Genomic DNA, 20767 nt, shown 5'->3' on the forward strand with positions numbered 1-20767 from the left:
AGCAGGCATTCCGACCCAGGCTTCCCTCTGGCCACAGGCAGGTACCCGGGACTTGGGCTTCCCTCGCAGCCCCTGCTTCGTCTGGAAGGATGTCCAGTCTAATTAGCATATTACGCTTTTATCATTATAGAAGATGTTTGTTGAATGAAGAAATAAATTTATGTTGTGAATTGCATCCATTCAATGGGTTATTTCAATGGTATGTGTTAGTGACAGTACGATGTTTTCAATTGAAGTCTCTTGTAGTTCACTCTCTCCTGAGCACTTTCAATAGGTTGTTGTGTCTCCAGTGTCTCTGGCACATAGTGGCACCTAATAAGTATTTCTGAATGAATGAATGAATCAATGAGTGTCTCAAAAAACCTGACAAGCTGTAAAACTGATAAGAATTCATACTTAGGCCTAAATAAATAAAGACAGCTGTTTTCCTATCAGTGATGATGATAAATTTTCTTCCTTTTATAAAGAGGCATTCGGCATACTCTCCCAAATAAAGACAGATTCTTGTCTAAGTCTTACCTAGTGACTGCTCTTAAGTATTCTTTCATAAAAGACAACAAGTTACACGCAAACTCAAGAACTCCAGATAAACCTAGATTAAAAGGCATTCGGTTGGAAAATTCCTACCTCCTTCAGCATTATTTTTCCAAACATGGAAAATGCATGAACATACTCTTCCACAGGCCCACAGTAAGATGGGAAAAAGGATAAAGGCAGCCGCCAAGTATCCTCTACCTATTCCATTTGTCAGTTAAACAAAAGACACAAGGACAAAGGGAAGCTGAGGGCATCTGTGCAAATGCACAACCTGGTGCAGACAGCCGCCCCCTGGGCACACTTACCGGGAGCTCAGGTGCGTGCTTCAGAATCTGAAGGGCCATGTAGCTGCCTATGGAATGGCCGATGACCACCAGCTTGGTTTCCTTTGGCACATGAGTTCTCAGGAAAGCTAGCTTATGTTCTACTTGACCACGGAGTCCATAGATGTCCTTAATTTCTTGAACATTTGTATCTAAGACCAAAAATATAAGCATGTTTTTTTATTCAATAAGTAATAAATTCACTGGGAAAATATTTTTTAAATAAAAGTAATAGTAACAGTAATTACCAATTACGTAAAGCCTACAGTGTGCTAGCTAGCATGTTAGACACTACTTAGGTTACCTCAACAACAACCTTGGATAGGAAGTATTAGTATGTTCCTTTTACAGAAGCTCACAAACATCAGGTGATAGAATGACAGACACATACTTACTGAGTAAGAGGGGGAGACTCAAACCCAGGTCTCTCTCTCCTCACAGGCCACGAATTTTCAAATATTCCAAGACTATTCAAATATTCCATGGCTATTCCATAAATATTCAAATATCCCTATACTATTATTAGTTTAGCCCATGGATCTCAGAACCCTCTGCAGGATTTGTTATAACGTTGACTGCTGGGCCCCACCATAGAGTCCCTGGTCCAATAAGTCTGGATTGGAGCCTGGGAATCTGCATGTATGAGTTTCCAGGAGATGTTGAAGTTGCTGGTCCTAGGGTCACATTCTGAGAACCACTGGTTAGGCTAATTTATAGTCTCAATAAACAACGAAGAAACCCCATGACATGCTTCATTTTTTTGTTTTTGTTTTTTTGTTAATAATCTGTTTGCCTGAAGAACTCAGACTGTGGAAATGCTGTAAGCTGTTTCTTTTAACCATCACAGTCTCTTCCTCTCACAAATGAATCGTCCTCTAGATTCTTTAAGACTAATTAAAACTTTATCTAGCTAATCTTCAAGAAAAAGAAATGAGCCTTCCTTTGCGTTTGACCGGTACTCCACTCTGACTATAGCTCTTTCCGCAACTGGTCAGGTGCCTGTTTATTTCCTCTCTTCAGCTGTGAGCTCCTTGAAGGCAAGGTCCATCTCTTCATCTCTGCATCCTCTGTGACTGGCACAGGGTGAGAATTATGTATTTAATTAACAAAAATATGTAATCAGGGCAGTGTTAACTATCTGAAGAGTAGTGTATAACAGAATCTTAGACTGTTATACAATTGTTTCTACTTCTCTACAGTTTAAAAGACTTTCTCAAAATAAAATTTTTTTTTAAATAATTTAAAAATATATATATATTTTTATTAATTTTGTACAGAGAGGAAGAGAAAGAGATAGAGAGTTAGAAACATCAATGAGAGAGAGTCACTGATCAGCTGCCTCTTGCACACCCCCTACTGGGGATATGCCCGCAACCAAGGTACATGCCCTTGACCGGAATCGAACCCGGGACCTTTTAGTCCCCAAGCCGATGCTCTATCCATTGAGCCAAACCAGATTCGGCTTAAAATAAAAGTTTTAAAGTAAGAATGTGCTGACATGTCTTTCCTCGCTATCCTATATTAATTTTATAGGGAAACCACCATTCACTTTAAAAAAATATATATATTTTATTGATTTTTTTCACAGAGAGGAAGGGAAAGGGATAGCCAGAAACATCGATGAGAGAGAATCATCGACCAGCTGCCTCCTGCACACCCCCTCACCGGGGATGTGCCTGCAACCAAGGCACATGCCCCTGACCGGAATAGAACCTGGGACCTTTCAGTCCACAGACCACCGCTCTATGTGCTGAGCCAAACCGGTTTCGGCACACCATTCACTTCTTCATTACTCCCAATGGAATACAAAAGCGCCGAAGGACTTTATCCAGGTTCCTGCTAACCACGGGAGGCAGAGGATGAGCACTGTCTCCAGCTCTTTGCGCCTACTTAGGTCACCGGTGCAAAGGTCTTCCTTTCACAGCTGTGCCTGGCGTTTTCTAAGCTGATGAGAAAGTACACTCTCGCCGTTTAGGCCTCGACTGTCCCCGGCTCCCTAAGTATTCTGTAACCTCCTTGTACCCAAACATTGGTGAGATTCTGCTAGCCTTCAAGGCATGCCGCGCAGAGAGGGGATGGCAGGCAGGCGCTACACTCAAAGTCGCCATCTTAGTCAGAAAACTTGGTAAACTCCAAATATGTCTTATAGAATAGTTTTTAATTATTATTCTCCAAACACATGGTGAAAGACAAGGTAATCAAATTATGCTTTTCAACTTGACTAAAACCAATGATCTGGAATTTCAATGGGGGAAGTGATGAGGGTGTAGTGGGAAGAGAGAGAACGATAGTGAGAGATGGATTGATTCTGCAAGGAGAACACAATATTAGAGACTTAGAAAATAATAAAAGCAAAAGGCATAAAAGTGCTAGGTGTGATTTTGGATTCAGCTATGATGTCCACGGCTGCCTGGGGTTATAGGGAGAGGCAGAACAAATAAGGTTAGAGAGGAAGGCAGAGACTGGATCAAGGAGGACACTGAACATTCCCAAGGAGTGTGGACCCCACAGTGTGGGCAGTGATAAGATATCTAAGGATTGTGACTGGAGGGGCAGTGATCTGGCCAGGGTCACATGACCTTGCAGGCATTGCTCCTCCCTAGTCCTGCTGTGTTTCCTCCTTCTGTCTTCCCTGAGGTTCAGAACAATTTGCTTGTTAACTCCTCCCTCCTACTTAGAGAACTCCTTGTTTATTGCTAGTGACTGTGAGCCTCTGAGACTTGATTGTTTGATTATCTCTGCCGTGGGCTCATCTAGTCATTCCACTTCACCAAGTCTCTCTGATAATCACAGTCCTGGCAAGAGAGAAAGCTCTACTGGGCTCTCTCTCCCTCTCTCCCTTTCTTCCTCTCTCTCTCTCAGGTTTGAGAACTGGAACTGGAGTGGTTTAGTGTTTCTTTGGATAAGCACGACCCGGGTTCATCATTAGTTGAAAGACTGTGTAACTTTTTCAGATAATGTTTTATCAGCTGAAACTAAACCACCATGATTTCCAGCTTTTATGTTATACTTTTTGAACAAATGACTTCAAATAGTTGGTAATGAATCTGTCATCAAGGAAGCTGACTCTACAGTAAATCAAAGCCAGAAAGAGCTTATACTTCTAATTCCTCAAATTTTCTTTTCACACTCTTTTTCTGAGTCACCCCCTTCTGACATGGGTGAACATCTGTTCTCCCAATTATACTCAATTTATGAGCGTGATAATGTGGTGCAGCGAGAATATTATTTCCAACTGTTCATAATTCTAACATGTGCTAATATGAAGCAAAACATACTTTTAACACTTGATGTGTGGTTATAGCTTATGTCCTTTCTCTCAATGATGACATATATTTCACACCATGGTTTGCACGTCAGAAAACCTGTACTTTAGAATAATCATCTTGATGATGAATAATAGATCTGTCCTGACTGTCCAAAGCAATGTACTCTAGCATGCATTCGCAAGCATAACCTCCAACATGTACAATAGATGAAAGGGTGAGTGGGGGTACTAGGGAGGCCCGGAGCTCCACCTGCCCGACCCAGAACTTTCAGGCTACTCAGAGCACGATGGACCGTCACTAACCTGAAGTTATGAAGGTCCACTCCTTTGTAGACCTCTGCGGCTTCACACATAACAACCCAGTAGGTTGTCCAGAAACCCTTGATGTGATGAGTTACCCTTTCACCCCCTCTGGAAACCACAGCTTCCTTGGCCCTGTGGTGGCCCTTTGGGCGAATGCCTCTAGATGGCACTGTTCTCATTAGGTAGCAAAGGACCCAAGCTTTAATTACTAAGTCATTACCTCAATAGTACACCAGCAGCCTAAGCAATAAGCGTACTCAAACCGAAGTTACAAATAACAAGACATCAATTCAAAACACGAATTAAAGGCATTTCCCGGAAATTCAGGCACGCACCAGGTGGCTTTTCCAAACCAGCGTTTACTGGGGAAGGTCTATGGCGGTGGCTCTGAAAACATGGTCCCAGGATCAGAGCATCCACATCTCCTGGGAATTTGTTAGAAATGCAAATTCTCAGGTTCCACCCCCCACACCAGCGGAAAAGACCCTCCAGGGGTAGTGCGCTGTAATCTGTTTTAATAAACCGCCTTCTGGGATTTTGTCCCATGCCCAAGTCTGAGAGCCCCGGATCTAGGCTTGCCCTTCAAGAATCCATTTTTAGCTTTCCAAGTTGCTATTCGTGTTCTGCTCGAATGTTTGTTTTTTGAACCTAAAACTGTCCTTGAGCATATATGAAAAAGTAACTTAAGACAATAAAAATGTATCTTTTACAATATTTCATAGTCGAGCAAGTATTTGCTGTACATTTTATTCACTTTCAATATTAGGTTGTTGAGATAGATGTTTTTAATCAAGGCAGTAACTGAAATATTCAGATTCATGTCACTACTGAACTTAGAATTACCCACTGCGAGGTAAGCAATGTCTACCTTCTTTCCAAAGTATACCCTAGTCTTGAAGCAAAGTGTAAACATCTCTTAAGTAGGCTGTATTCCTAGAGGGATACAGACATACAAGGGCACATACATGTTAACAGAGAGAAAAATACACTATGAAAGAGGCGCACAGAAGAGTGTTTATGCAAGCATTTGCCATGAGTTCCATTTGTCCTGTCACAGCAGGAAGAGGGTCACAGACAAGAGGGTATAACCTGCTGCTGTGGAAGGTGTAGTCTAGAAATCAGCTCAGATCACTAAGCCTGACAACTCGGCCTCATTAGCACCCAGCACTCGCTGGGGTGTATCAGGATGACCCACCAGCAGCACTCGCTGAACTGAGTACTGAAGTGCTGGCTTCCTGCTGAGGTCCTGCTACTCGCTAGCAGCCCACTTAGTTCTGCTGGGTCTTTCCGTCCTTGAAAAATAAGGGTTCAAGGTGGGATTTGATGGAGACACTTTTAGGTCTAAGATTCCAGAATTCCTTTTTATTAATTGAAAATTATTTTTTTCAACAGTGGAAACTTTCCAACATACACAAAAATACAAAGAGTAGTATAATTAACACCCAGGTACCCAGTGTCCACTTACTCCAACTATTTTCCTCTTTTCCCAGCTTTCCTGAAGTATGATTGAAAAATACCAATCATACATATTTAGGTTATACATGTGATTATTTTTAAAGGTGCACCGTGTGATGACTTAATAAGCATATACATGGTGAAATGATTACCACAATTCAGTTGACTGATATATCCATCATTTCACATAGAGCAGGTGAGAGCCCGGCATTGAGGCTTTGATTAAAGAGGCCTCCACTTCTAGAGACACTCATCTTGAATAAACATACAGCCAGCTGAACGTCACAGCACTAGCAAAGGGTAGATGAAGAGCTAGGCCACCCCACCCATGAGGTCCCTATTCCACCAAGTCTCTTGAAACCCAGGCGCGGTCTCTCCTCTGTTTAAGAACTAAGTCCCCAGGCGATCAGCAGGCCTGTTTATCACTTATTCTCTCTAAGTGCCAGTCAGAGCTTCTTTAGAGTAAGGACCAATGCTGAGGAGCATGGTGTATGGTTTACAGCAATTTTTCTCCACCATTCCTCTTAGTACCATTCTGGAAATGCAGTGCATGCTCAGCCAATATATGGCTACTAGTTGGTAAATAGAGGAATCCTAGACAAATTGTTTAATCTGCCCAGATTTTTACAGAAAATTACCTGTAGAACAATGAAGATCACTCTAAAAATCCCAAAATTACCAAAATGCAGCATCCTGGGCCCAATGCCACAGGCAGAGGTCTCCACGGGTGTAACTCTTAATCTTAGTGGGCTCTCTCTCACTGTAAAGGAAAGTACATGATGATAGAGACATACCGCCCGAAGCTGCAAGAATCTTCTTGTCTTTGGGGGCCAGAACATGCCCAGCATGACTGATGATCCAAACTGGGAAGCGTCTGTTTACTGAAGAGTATAAAGCCTTTGCAAAGGGCACATAGAAGGTAGAAAATCCCGGGTTACCTGAGAAAAGAAGCACAGGCCTTAGATTAACCAAAGCGGTAACACTCAACTTAAGATGATGTGCAGAATGGAAAAGGATTTTTTCTCTCCAACAAACCCGGTAACATTTACACATACATGTCAGTTTTAATATCCTTCATACTTCAAGTCTGGGAATAATCACTTAAGACAAATTCTGCCCCTGCTTTGTTCTCCAACTGTTTCACATCAATTCTTCCTCCCCATGCCTCAACTTCATAAATGAAACCGTCAATCCTAACCCAAATACTCAAGTCCTAACACCGGGAGTCATTCTTAGTTTCTCCTTGTTTTTCACATCCAGTTCACCACTAAGTCCTATCAACTTGGCTTCCAAAATACATTTCAACTTTGTCCATTTCTCTCTGTTCTTATTAGCACTTTCAGTTGGGTTTCTTGGACAGCCTTCTAAATGGGTCTTCTATCTTGTCCCCTTTAAGTCCACTCTTCAGACTGCCCAGAGAGTTATCATCAACTTTCAGGTCAAACCATAGCAGTTCCCTACTTAACCACCTTTCCGTGGCTTCCCCTGCCATCGCGGGGTCTAAATTATTAACGCTGCCTGTGAGCCCCTTCAAAATTTGACTTTGCAGTTGACAACTGCATGAAAACAAGTTGGTGACAAGAATTATTCACAAAGAGAACTTGAAGGAGGCTACTAAGTGTTTTCTTGTTATTTATCACAAGTATTTATATTGTAAACAGATGTATAGTTTGATCTTTTGGGGAAAAGACCATCAAATAATACAAGTGGATTTTTCTTGTGTATGTACAGAGGTATGTGGGTTTGCTACAGAGAAAGAACAGATAAATGGTCTTTTAAAAAGAGTCAATCGGACACATCTTTAGGGAGAAAAGACAGTAAAATGGGGTTTTCACCTTGGGATCATCATTCTTCTGTCCTGAAAGGTACTAGCCCATTTCCATCAATATCTATTTCTCCAATCAATTAATCTCTTCTTTCTCCTCTTGGCACTCACATGACATGGCTTTGCTGCACTGATTTCTTCACTGTCTGCATCTTTTAGTTTCCTAGATAGGTAATGCAGCAAAGCGGATTAGGGCCCAGGCTCCTGGGCTGGAATCCTGGCTGTGCCACTTACTAAGTGTCTGACCTTTGGCAAGTTATTAAACCTCGCTGGGCCTTGGTTTCCTTGTCCATAAAATGAGGATAATAACCATACTATCTCATGTGAGAACTAAGTGAATTAATGTAGTTCGTGAAGCACTTACACACTGCTCAATACATAAAGTACTGGACAAATGTTAGCTATTCATACTTTTCATCACAGTCTAGCCATGATGGTAATGTATCATGGCCTTATCATCCATACTGCTGTTTTGTTTCTGTCACAGTCTGGTTCCAAATTCCTTTTTGTGATGGTGTTGGTACCACCTTTGCTCAATAGGTGAAAACCTCCTTAGGGGCAATAATATGCTCTTTGCTCAGCTGACTGGCCACCGTGCAGCTAGAGAGAGGAGGGTGTATCAGGAGGGGGGCTCTTCCAGTATGGTGGATAGGGGTGACACTGTTTCATGTTTTACTATTATTTTTCAATATATTTTTATTTATTTCAGAGAGGAAGGGAGAGGGAGAGAGAGAGAGAAAGAGAGAGAGAGAGAGAGAGAGAGAGAGAGAGAGAGAGAGAGAGAGAGAGAAACATCAATGATGAGAATCATCGATCAGCTACCCCTTGCAAGCCCCCTACTGGGGACTGAACCCACAGCTCAGGCATGTGACCTTGACTGGAATCAAACCAGGGACCCTTCATGTAAAACATGGCCCTAGCTGATGCTCTATCCCCTGAGCCAAATCAGCTAGGGCCATGTTTTATATTTAAATCTTCAGTGAGTGTGGGATATTTTTTTAGTATAAAGTACAAAGTAGCAATCCAACTTCTTTCCAAGTGATTAGCCAAGTGTCCCAAGTCCATTTATTATATAATCCATTCTTTCTGCATTGATTTGAAATGTCTTCTGATCCAATTCTGAATTCTTACACTAGCTTGCTAATTCTGATTCCAAATAAATTCCACTTATTTTTTTCCTTTTCTCCTCTGCCAGCACCAGACTGTCTCAATTATTGCATTGTGTTTTGAAGGTACAGCAAATCCCTTCTCTTTATTTTTTTTCCTAAATTTTCTAGGCTGGTCTCCTAACCTTTGGAATTATTTTCATGAGTTTCAATTTTAAAATAGCTCTTTGGAATTCACACTGAAATTTCATCTCATTTACACATGAATTTAGAAAGATTTGATATATTTTTACTTTACTGTATATAACCTCAGAATGTGTTATGTTTCATATTCAAATGTCTTATGTTTCTCAGCAAAGTTCTATAGTTTTCTTCATATGGCCAGAAAATATTTAACATTTTAAAATGCTATGACTTACTATACGACAGTCAGTACTTTACATACTATATTAACTCATTGTCCTCACATGAGGTACTACTATTTTTTTCATTTTACAGATAAACCGAAGTACAGAGAGGTTAAGTAACTTGCCCAAGTCACACAGATTATATATGATCAATAAATATTTGATACTGAAAGAACATGAGAAAATATTAATACTGAATTTAAAAAAGAACATAAATTACCTGGTTTAGGATCTTTTACATACCCTGTTTTACTTAATCTTACAGTAGCTCTACAAAGTAGTTGGCATTATCATTAGGAATAATAAATGGACAGCCACTTGCACAATACCAGGCACACAGTAGTTGCTAAATAAATGGCAGCTACTATTACTATAATTATTATACTTTTAAAAACTTTGATTGAATAAATTAGACTTGTAATATTCTGTAAGTTTAAACTGTTGGCATGTTAAAACTGATCTACAATTAAGGAGAATACAAACATAGCAACTACATAATTTAGATACAATAGTTACCATGACAGGACGGACATATAAAACTATGAGCACTAAATAATAGAGCTGCTATAAAACAATATTGTTTTAGTTACCAATGATTTATTGACCACTTACTATGTGGAAGTCACTGTGTTAGGCACAAGATACAGAAGGGCCTCTTTGTAATTCATATTTTCGTAGAATATATACTTAAGTAAGTAAATAAGATAAGAGTGTGATAACTCACTCCTATGAAAGAACTAGGATTGCCTAGCTGGTGTGGCTCAGTGGTTGAGCATCGACTTAAGAACCAAGAGGTCATGATAAATTCCCAGAAAGGGCACATGTCCAGGTTGCATGCTCCATCCCCAGTGGGTAGCTGATCAATGATTCTCTCTCATCTTAATGTTTATATCTCTCTTTTTTTTCTTTGAAATCAATAAAAATATATTTAAGAAAAAGAAATAGGATCATGTGATAGAGAAGGGAATTGATTAGGGAGGCCTGAGAAAAATGACAGAGAAGGTGGCATTTAGCTAAGACCTGAAAGATGGAAATCGATCCTGTAAGGATTTGAGAGAAAAGCCTACCAGGATGGGAGAAGAACAGGTGCAAAGGCCCTAAACAAATAAAGAGCTTGGCTCTTAACGAAACATAGAGTATACAATGCCGGTAACATGACGATCCAACTTATAACAGAGGTGGACAATGTAAGGCAAACGGTTTAAACGTCACTGCATACTTCATCACTTAAACATTATGGCTTATGTTACACTTTATGAACCATGAACTAAACTTCCTGGCTAGGAAACCACAAAGCAAATTAAAAGGATCTTGTTTATGCAACCAAAACCATCAGATGTATGTCTGTATGTATATATATATATATATATATATATATATATATATATATATATATATATATAAAACTCCAGGTGTAGGGATGTTTGAAAACATTCCAATACAGTAATGCAAGTAAGACATTTTATCAAAGGGTATCAAAATGTGTTATAAACACATGTGTGAACATACACACAATCAAAAGCTAGCCAGCTCTGAGCAATGTCTAGGAGAGCTGTGGTGACCCTCGCAGTAACCTTGTAACTCCTCAACATGGCATATACACTTAATGCCTTCCAGTTAGTCCTGCAGGGGCCTAGCTTCCATGTACCCCGTCAATGCGGCGTAGCATCTCTACGGAAGGTTGTCACATGGACAAAATTCTGGGCTTGTCCTCAGAAGCCTTCTGCTCCATCTCTAATCAGTGCACTCCCGACCCAAGACGTGTCACGTGGCTCTATTATCCCCACCTGAGATTTATAACGATCCAACACATCCTACAGTGGGTTCTCACATTGCCTTCCTTTGCTCATTTTACGTCTTAAAGTCTAAGGATAGCACTACTTAACAGAAAATCTGCAACAAAGGTTCACTGGGAAAGATGAAACCAAATGAGAAGTTCTTCAATGCGGATTCACTCCTCATTAACGTTGCTAATTTAAAAGTGATGAATTAATTTTGCTAGCTGCAAAAGCAAAGTAATTTAAAATGAAATGTTATGCCGGTCTATTCAGAAATGGATTAAACATGATGTCTATAATGGTTTAACAAACCTTGAAATACTGTCATCTGAAATTTCCCCAAAGTATAAAGAGACTAGCCTCTCAAACCCTCCCAAAACAATTCTGAATCCCACAAACTACTGAGCAGCACCAGCCTATAGCTCCCATGAACACCAAGGATAGGGGCCTAGGGCAGCAGTGAGAATGGAAGGGCAAACATAAAAGAACACCAGGACACTAACTCTGACCTGACAATGCCAAAGCACTATAAAATAATGAGGCAGCTTCCCTTTCTCCAGATCCTAACCCTGGCTCCTCCCTATGCGGGACTCTCTTCCTCCACTGTTCTCTAACACCTCCTACACCTCGCTGAGAGCAAAGACTTCTGCAACACCGTGTTCCTAGAACCTAGTACAAATGAGCGAGTGACGAAAACCTCTGAGTGGGAAGTAGTGAGCTGTCTGTTCCACTTACCAGTTCACCTTATAACAACCTGACCTCCTCCAAGACTGGAGCAGTCTACTTCCATCTACCAACTCTCCAGTCATTCTCACACATTCCCTGCAAGACTTGACCCTTGACCGGCAGTTTCACTTGCCAGCCCTCGACCGAGATGATTTCAAAATCTGGGTGGACTGGCCGAGCCAACACCTTTGTCCCAGAATTGAAATACTAATTCTGAAAGTCATGTCAGCTCCCTCTTTAGGCTGGTTAAACACAGCTTACTCCACCCTGAGTTTCTGGTTCAGAAAATCTGGAACGGGGGCCAAGAACCTGCATTGCTAACCAGTTTGCAGATGATGCCGCTGGTCTTGACACCAAGTTTAAGAAGCACGAGCCTAGAACTTTTCATTACCCAGAAGTGGTTAAATATCCAAAGCATGCTACTTGACCAGCTTCATCTTCCCTCTGAGACCTCACTACCCATACACATGCTATTTGGCTACTTGTTTTTGGTTGATAATTCTTTCACCCTGCATATCTGCTATTTCCAACGCTGACCACTCTCCTCAAAGCCCCAACCCACCCTATGCCTTTCTTATTATCAACAGATCACCTCACCTCTTATTTGTTTTAGAGAGAGAAGGAGATAGAAGCCTCGACTTGTTGTACAGATTTATGCATTCATTGCTTGATTCTTGTATGTGCTGTGACGGAGATCAAACCCACAGCTTTGGCATATTGAGACAATGCTCTAATCCAGTAATGGGCAAACTGCGGCTCAAGAGCCACATGCGGCTCTTTGGCCCCTTGAGTGTGGCTCTTCCACAAAAAACCATGTGCAGGCATGCATGTCCAGTGCGATTGGGTTAGAGTGGTGGTTGGCAAACTCATTTGTCAACAGATACAATATCATAAGCTATAACATATTTACAGTTTCATTTTCAATCTTTAAGGATGTGATAGATATATCTATCTATATATAAAAGCCTAATACTAAGTGTCCCTCTGACCATCTGACTGGTCACTATGATGCACACTGACCACCAGGGGGCAGAAGCTCAACGCAGAAGCTGCTGTGATGTGCATTGGCTATTTACAAAGAAACGGCACCACAGACCTGGCACCCACAAAGCAACACTCAGCTTCCTCCAAGTGGGACACAGGCCCCACCACCACCCTGGAGCGACAGCTCACCAAATCGCAGCCAATGCTGCCAAGACCCCATAGTGTGAAATGCAGCCCACAGCCCGGAAATGGTGGCTGCAGGCACTGGGTAACAATGCCCGGCTTCCTCTCCTTAGCAACTAGCCTGCTTGAAGTTTCTTCAGCCCAGGAACATGACTTACTTTATAGCCAGGTGCAAACATTTCACTTTAACCAAATGTCTGTGAAGCGTTTTCCCTGCCTCATCTCATTTGATCCTCACAAAAGTCCTGGAGTAGCTAGATAGGAGACTCAGTAGAATCCTATCTTTTTTTTTTCATTAGCCAGAAAATGGAGATTTAGAAAGTTTAGAAACTTGACCCGACTGAAAAGAAGAAATGGTGAAATTTGAAAATGACTTCAGGTTTTCTAACTGCACAGAATATAGTCAAACACTGCTACAGTTAAATATTTTACCCTTTGTTCTCCCTATGTGATCTACAATAATAATGTGTTTCGTGTTGATATTTACTGCTGTGTTGCTAACAATTACCTGAAAAAGAAGTTGGGGTGCTTCACTGGGCTGGAAAACATTTAGCTAAATCAGAAAGCAGGTCTAATTAAGCAAGTTTATCTATATATATATAAAGCTCTTGCTGGTGCCCATCGCACACATGTGTTTCCATCTGTCATTGTTGATCGTGAATTTGGTTGACACTTCTATTATAGAGAAAGGGCGAATAGCAATAGTAAAATATTTATTCTAATAGATTTCCTTTCAATGTGCACGAATTCATACCCTGGGCCGAGAGAGAGAGAGAGAGAGAGAGAGAGAGAGAGAGAGAGAGAGAGAGAGAGAGGAAGAGGGAGAGAGAGAGAGGGAGAGAGAGAGAGAGAGAGAAAGAATACATATATATGTATGTATATGTTTGTTTATTTATTTTTCAATTCACTTACAATCAAAAAGTGCCTTGAATACCTACAATCAAGTAGTATCCATCCCTTACATTTGCCAAATCCCAGGATTAAACATTCTATACTAAACTCATAATCATCTTGAAACGAGACAAAAAAGTTAGAAAACTTTGAGAAAAATACTTGACAAAGTTCTAATTATTCTAAAAATTGTAAAATGTGAAAACATTCCAAAATTAGGTGTATGTATACTTACAACTGTGATAACTATATAATAAACAATATAAGTTATATAAAAACTGTGTAGAAGGAAAAAAAAGCTCAGCCACCCAACTACTAAGGGTGGTTGTTATCAATGATTTGAGTGATTTTATATCCTTCCATAAGCCTTTTCATATATGCCAAATTCTCTCTGCAATCAGAAGTAGTTATAAGTATCTATACAGTCTCCTCATCCAGGTTTTCAAACTTACCAGGAATAATGAAAATGAGCAGCTTGGGCCTGCCGGCACTTTGATCATTAAAGAGGTCAGTCCAGGGCCCACATTTTAGAACCTGGGTTTCAACTCCACCACATAAAGTGAATTCCTCATGCACAGGAACTTCTTCCTTGATTTCTGAGTTCATTTCTAAACAAGGGAAGAAAAACAATAGCAAGAGTCACTGAAATGTAAAACCTGAAGCCAAAGACAATATTCAAGAATAAAAACAGCAAATTTCAACATACCTAGAAGGAATGCCACGAGGACATATGGGAGATAGATGACTATTCAGCTACTATGGATTATAGGATTGCATAAATATACGAATGAAGCAACCACCACAAGACTAGAAAGAAGCAGGGAGACAAGTCCTTGATGAAATAATACTACAGAGGAGTGTGGATCAAAATCAGATTAGCCTTTCGTACAATTCTCCTCTCCAGTCCAAACCAGCAGTCGCCAACCTTTCGGACCTCATGGACAATATCCATGGGCAGCTGCCACTTTCCCTCTGCTGACATTCTCTTAGAGCTGTGCTCGGCAAACTCATTAGTCCACAGAGCCACATATCAACAGTACAACGATTGAAATTTCTTTTGAGAGCCAATTTTTTTAAACTTAAACTTCTTCTAACACCACTTCTTCAAAATATCGCCCAGGCTATGGTATTTTGTGGAAGAGCCACACTCAAGGGGTCAAAGAGCCGCAGTTTGCCTACCACGGTCTTAGAACTCTGAGCTTTACCAGTGAGACAGCCCTGCCTTCACCGGTGAGAAACCACGGGAGTTGTGGCTTGCCCTTTGACCCTCCCAGGTAGAATTGTAAAGAGGGTCAGTGACCTTGATGATCTATTTTCCTCTATTAATCCTCTCACCCCACATTCTGTACGCATATTTGCATACATTTTTCAAGCACCACATTATTAAATTATAAAATGGGTAGGTGGAAAACAACAGGATGAGACAACACCATGAACGATTTCCTGAATCCTCCAGGCAGGCGGAAAAACGCAGGCCCAGTGATTTACAGCACTCCTCCGCCTCTGCTCTGCCCTCCCCGCGCCATCAACGGGACCATGTCTCAGGCGTTCAGCGGTCTTTCTATCCTCCTCCTCAGCTATCCTCCATTCATTCCAACTTTTCCAGGGTCCAGATTCCCAGCCCCTTAGGGCTCTTTCTCCTCTGACCACTTTTCACAGACCTTGCACTCTAGTTTGTCCTCATGCTTCTCTGTTCCTATAACTATGCTAACCTTTTATTGCTCAGCTGCTGCTCCTGGAATGCTTCCCCTCCTGGCGCCAGTTATCAATTTATTACCTCAGCTCCAAATTCACCCTTCACTGCCTTCTCCGGAAAAATGGATCTGGGCCTTTTAGATATGTCTCCTCTGCCAGCCGACGTCATGGTAAGCTTTGTCAGAGAGACAGGACGGAGGAAGGGCTTCTCTTTTCTGGTTTCAATGCCCCTCCCAGCAGGCTGGTGGAGCGCTTGCTCCCCCCTCTCCCCTTCTGCTTCTCAGGCTGGGGAGGCTCGCTAGCGCAGTGGTTTCCAATCGGAGACTACTGCGGCCCCCACAAGGCATAGGGCGATATCTGGAAATAGCTTGCATTGTCATAACGAGGGGGGGGTGTACTCCTGGCATCTAGTGGGGAGAGGCCAGGGATGCTGCTAAACACCCTGCAATGCACAGGACAGCCCGCGCACGGCCCCCCACAAAGAATTATCTAGCCCCAAAGGTCAACAGGACCAAGGTTAAGGAAACCTGCTCTAGTGGCGCCAATAGGGTACAGCTTTCTCCAGCATCTGGCCACCTGCTACATCAGGCAGAAGCAAAGAAGGCCAAGTCCAAGGAGTGGGCTTGTGCCCAGACCAGGTGGCTGCTCCCTATACCCTCTCCTCAGCCCCCAGTCACCTGCTGGAGGCACTGCCCAGCTGGCCTTCTAAGAGGCACTGCCCAGCTGACCTTTGTCCCCCGCAGCTGCCTGGGCCTGGCCCAGCGGCCCTCTAGGCGGCTGCGAGGAATGCCCATGGTGGCAGTTTCCACAGCAGCGCGCCCCCAAGCTCTCTGTACCCCCGACTGCCTCCACTCACCTGTGCCCAAGGTTTAGGACTGTGGTCCTTCCATCACAGATAAATTATTGGTTATAATTTATCCATCTGCTTTCTAACATTCCTAAATTCTCACTTTTCTAGTCTGATGTTTTGTGGCTTCTTCCATTTTCTTCATTTATGCCTTTATTACTTTTACTGTCATTTTAGTGGGCTTAGGAATCCACTGATGTTTCAACCTCCAAGTGTAACCAAAAGTTCAAAATGGGTTTTCTCAAATAACACTACTTAGAAAAAAATTCTCACTTAGAAAGTGGGGACTCCTCTCCATTCAAAATACAGTGACTGACTAAAAGTATCAACTCACCTTTTCTTATGGACTGATTTTCACTTCACTAATAAATGTCACTGTAGCCCAAACTCTAAAACTGTCACAAAACACAGTATAATTATGAAGGTCCTACGAAATTTATAAAGTTAGAACCAGTATAGATTTAGCTCTTATACACAGTATTAAACTAGAAAATTGACAGAAAAGGCACTGACCGAACTTAATGCTTGCCCCTGGAGAGAATCAAGGTTATTAACCACCTGCAACTCACAAACGTTTCACTTCAAGCCCAAGACATCTCAGGAGTTTGATTAGCTACAAGATTAATGAGAAATCAAGTAGATATGATATTTAAATACAGTCTATAAAAATCAGAAAACAAACTAAAAGCAACTACACCCTAAAACACCTTGATTAAATACAGAGCTGAGAAACATGGAGTTAATGTATTTATTTATTAAGTATCTTATTTTACTTCACTCTTATGCTTCTGAATGCCTCACAGCCAAATGAAAAAAGCAAATGAAAACAGAGTATGAGAATTCAGATGATTCCTTACCCAGAATCCCAGGTAATTCAGTGCTGCAAACCAGTGTCAGATGAACAAAGGACAGGCTCTAACTACATGCTAATAAAGGCTGATGGCCCCACCTGCAGCCAGTTGTGATAAGCAGCAAGACTGAGGCTGGATAAAAACCAAGTGTGGAAACAATTTCTACAACTTACGCAAGCCTTACATGCCTAGATATTGGTTTCGTATGCTTATATTAATGGGTTTCTAATGTTACTTAGTAAAATAATATTTCCAGTTATATCTTATACAAACCTAGACAATATATAAAACTGAAAAACAGACTTTGATCAGTGTACATTTTAGAGATTCAAATGTATAATATTTATTTATTATAAAGCCAGCCAATGAGAACAATGAGGCTGTACAAATGAACAAAAACATTTGAAAGTGAAGTTATTTCAAATATAGATTTGAATAACGAAATCAAAATCATCTTGCTTCAAAAATCAACCCTACCAACCCTACAGCCTGACTTTCCTGTTTCCATAGAGTAAAATCATTCCTCCAATCACCGAACTTAAAAGCTTCTCGAACAGCTCCTGCTGTATTTTGGAGGAATTCCCATAGACAAGGAAAAGAGAAGCCAGCAAAAGAATGAAAAGAAACAATTAGAAATGAGCACGAACTAAGATATATTAAGTCATGTAACCCAGAGGGGATGTTTTAAGAAAGGGAGGAACTGGTAATGAAAAAATTTAAAAATATATAAATGTCTAAAAAGAGCAAGAGTACTGAGGCAACAGTTAAGAACTCACATTTTTGAGAGTACTTCCTATCATATAGGCACTGTGCTAAACACACAAATATTGTTTCATTTAACCCTGACAACAGTCCTATGAGATGGGTACTATGATCTCTACCCAACAAACCATGGGAGGAAAAATTTGATTGAAAGACACTGCCTACGGCACACACTGGTAAACTGGAATGTGGTGGAACCAGAATTTGATCCCAGGTGTCTGAATGAGCTCATGTTCTTTGAGGGAGGTTAGTTGAATTAGACAAGGGGACCTCCTTGTAGATATATATATATATATATATATATATATATATATATATATATATATTTTGCATTTTCCTGTGCAGCATAACAATTTCAAACGTTTAAAAAGCCCCAGTAACACATTTATTTATTGCAATTTGCATAAGTAGATTGAAAGAGGAAAAAGTGGGAATTTGACCATAGGCCTACATGCCTCAAAACATATAACTGAAGTCAACACATAAAACAGATGCATAAACAGAACCTCTCTCCCATTTTTCTCCAGAATGCCAAAGGAAGTGATCATTTGCTATATCCCGACATGATGATAACCTCACTGCCTGCAACAAAACCACCTTCTTTTTCTGTAGTTTTTTCATTTGGGAGGCACGTTCTCATCCTTCTCATCTTCATCATCCTCATACAGCAGGAGCTCCTCCAAATAGGCAGTGCAATCAATGGAGTAAGAAATTGAAGGTTAAAAATTATATATTATTTGTCTGTGGTCATAAGGCTTTAAAATGGCCCAATCAATTCAACCATCTTCTGACTCCTACTCTAGGAATTCACATACTCCTGTGAAATGTATGCAATACTGCAGCATCTGAGAAATCGCGTAATATTGTAGAGTGGGGATGGGTATGATGCGTCTCACATCAAGATTCTGTGGAGCAGCCTCTTGTTCCTGCTTAATAAGGGGCTGTGAGACTAGTAATTTCACAACGTTGACATTTGGTCTAACTTTGCCAGTTCAATGACAATGGACTAGCCTCCAGCAAAATTCTTCTCCAACTTGTCCAGCTGGGTCAGAAGAACAAGCTTACATGATGAATGTAAAATCCATTACCCCTGCTGAGGAAAGATCACAACTAAAGCACATACTACACTCACAATGAATTATCTTTACCTGAAAAAGGGGAAAACATTTTTTCCCCCATAACTCCTTTGCTTCTTCTAAGCCTGTGGATCAAGGAATAACGCGTCCCAATCTGCATCTGTCTTTTTTTTATATTTAAGATTTTAAAACTGATTTTTTTTTTTGAGGGAGAGAGAGAGAGAGAGAGAGAGAGAGAGAGAGAGAGAGAGAGAGAGAGAGAACAAAACATGAATTGGCTGCCTCCTTCATAACCCTGCCCCCTAGGAGGGAATCAACCCACAACCCAGCATGTGCCCTGACTGGGAATCAAACCGTCAACCTTTCAGTGCACAGGAGGGAGTCCTGCTCAGCCAACCGAGCCACATCGGCGGCCATGGCTGCATCCTGTCTTTCGTAGAAAAATAAGAACCCAGAGTGAGAGTTTACAATTAAGATGTTAAGGATAAATGAAAAGCAATGTGAGCGCTAAACGCCTGCTGCAGAAAACAACAGAGCTGTGAAGTGTGTGCATGTGTGTGTGTGTGTGTGTGGGGGGGGGCTCCTTCTTTGAATGCTTACTAAACCACTGCTGTAAACATACTAGATGAATTATCTGCTGATGAAACCTTATCCGGTGGGTACGAATGCACCCCCAATTCACAGATGAGAAAGACCGAGGCACAGACGACTCCAGCAAAACACCAAGACGCACCCTAGGGAGGCCAGGCAACAGAACGCCCCGCGTGTTCCCAGCTGCTGCGCTGTTCCAGGGGGCGAGCCCCGTGCGGACTCGGGCGCCAGGAGAGGATTAAAGCAGCTCCTGCGGCGCCGCGCACAGGGGCGGGAGGGCCCGGGGGTCCATCCCCAAAGGGACCTGGGGAAACATGTAGGAGCGATGGGGGCCGGGGAGACGGATCCTCCCCAGAACCCAGCCGCCCGAGGACTCCGCTGCCGGCACGTGCGGGAAGGCAGCCCCGCGGGGCCGGCGGGCGGCGGGCACCGGGCTCGCCAGAGGCGTCCCTGGGAACGAACTCCACTCTTAGTCACGCCAGCCCGGGCAGTGCCCAGCCTCCGGGCGCTGCTCCCCAGAGACCCCCACGTGCATGGAGGGGCTGGGTCAGGACGGAACACGGATGGCAGGGGCCGCGATCGGGGGAGCGCCTGCGGGGCCAGCAGCCGGACATCGGGGCGCAGCGCCGGCGGCGGGGCTCTGCGCGGAGCCGGGCGAAGGGAAGGAGCGCCGGCCGGCGTCCCCGGGCCAAGGCGCCCCAGCGCGGCAGGCCCCCCTCACCTGTGCGCCGGCGAGGCGGCGGGCTCCGCCGGACGGTCCGGGAAGGCGTCACAGGCGGAAGTCCCGGCCTCTGACGTCACGCCCCGCGGCGCACTCAGCGCCCGGGGGCGGAGCCTGCAGGGCGCATGCGCGTGCTCGCGCCTGGCTGGGCGGGCGGGGGTTGTGGGAGACCCAGGGAGGTTGCTGCTGTGTTGGAACTTACTCTTTCTTCCATTTCTTCTCCCTTTCTTCCCCTTTCTCCCCTTTCTCCCCTTTCTCCCCTTTCTCCCCTTTCTCCCCTTTCTCCCCTTTCTCCCCTTTCTCCCTTTCTCCCCTTTCTCCCCTTTCTCCCCTTTCTCCCCTTTCTCCCCTTTCTCCCCTTTCTCCCTTTCTCTTTCTTTCTTTCTTTCTTTCTTTCTTTCTTTTTCTTCTTTCTTTCTTTCTTTCTTTCTTTCTTTC

The 20767-nt window shown here is 42.5% G+C and overlaps 1 protein-coding gene across 2 annotated transcripts in view; it reads right to left on the minus strand.

Annotated features, from left to right (window-relative positions):
• LDAH (lipid droplet associated hydrolase) overlaps window positions 1-20413 on the minus strand; it is a 68426-nt gene extending 48013 nt beyond the window's left edge. For both annotated transcript variants that reach the window (XM_084900013.1, XM_084900014.1), the window contains exons 1-4: window positions 20330-20413; window positions 14239-14394; window positions 6681-6824; window positions 843-1012 (exon numbers count right to left, since the gene is read on the minus strand). In XM_084900013.1, the coding sequence (XP_084756139.1) occupies window positions 843-1012; window positions 6681-6824; window positions 14239-14392 (468 nt within the window). In that variant the 5' untranslated portion in view covers window positions 14393-14394; window positions 20330-20413. The remainder of the gene's footprint in view (window positions 1-842; window positions 1013-6680; window positions 6825-14238; window positions 14395-20329) is intronic.
• Window positions 20414-20767: the final 354 nt, after the last annotated feature.

This window comes from Pipistrellus hanaki (assembly GCF_964339955.1).
Source record: "Pipistrellus hanaki genome assembly, chromosome: 12".
NCBI classification, from domain to species: Eukaryota; Metazoa; Chordata; class Mammalia; order Chiroptera; family Vespertilionidae; genus Pipistrellus; species Pipistrellus hanaki.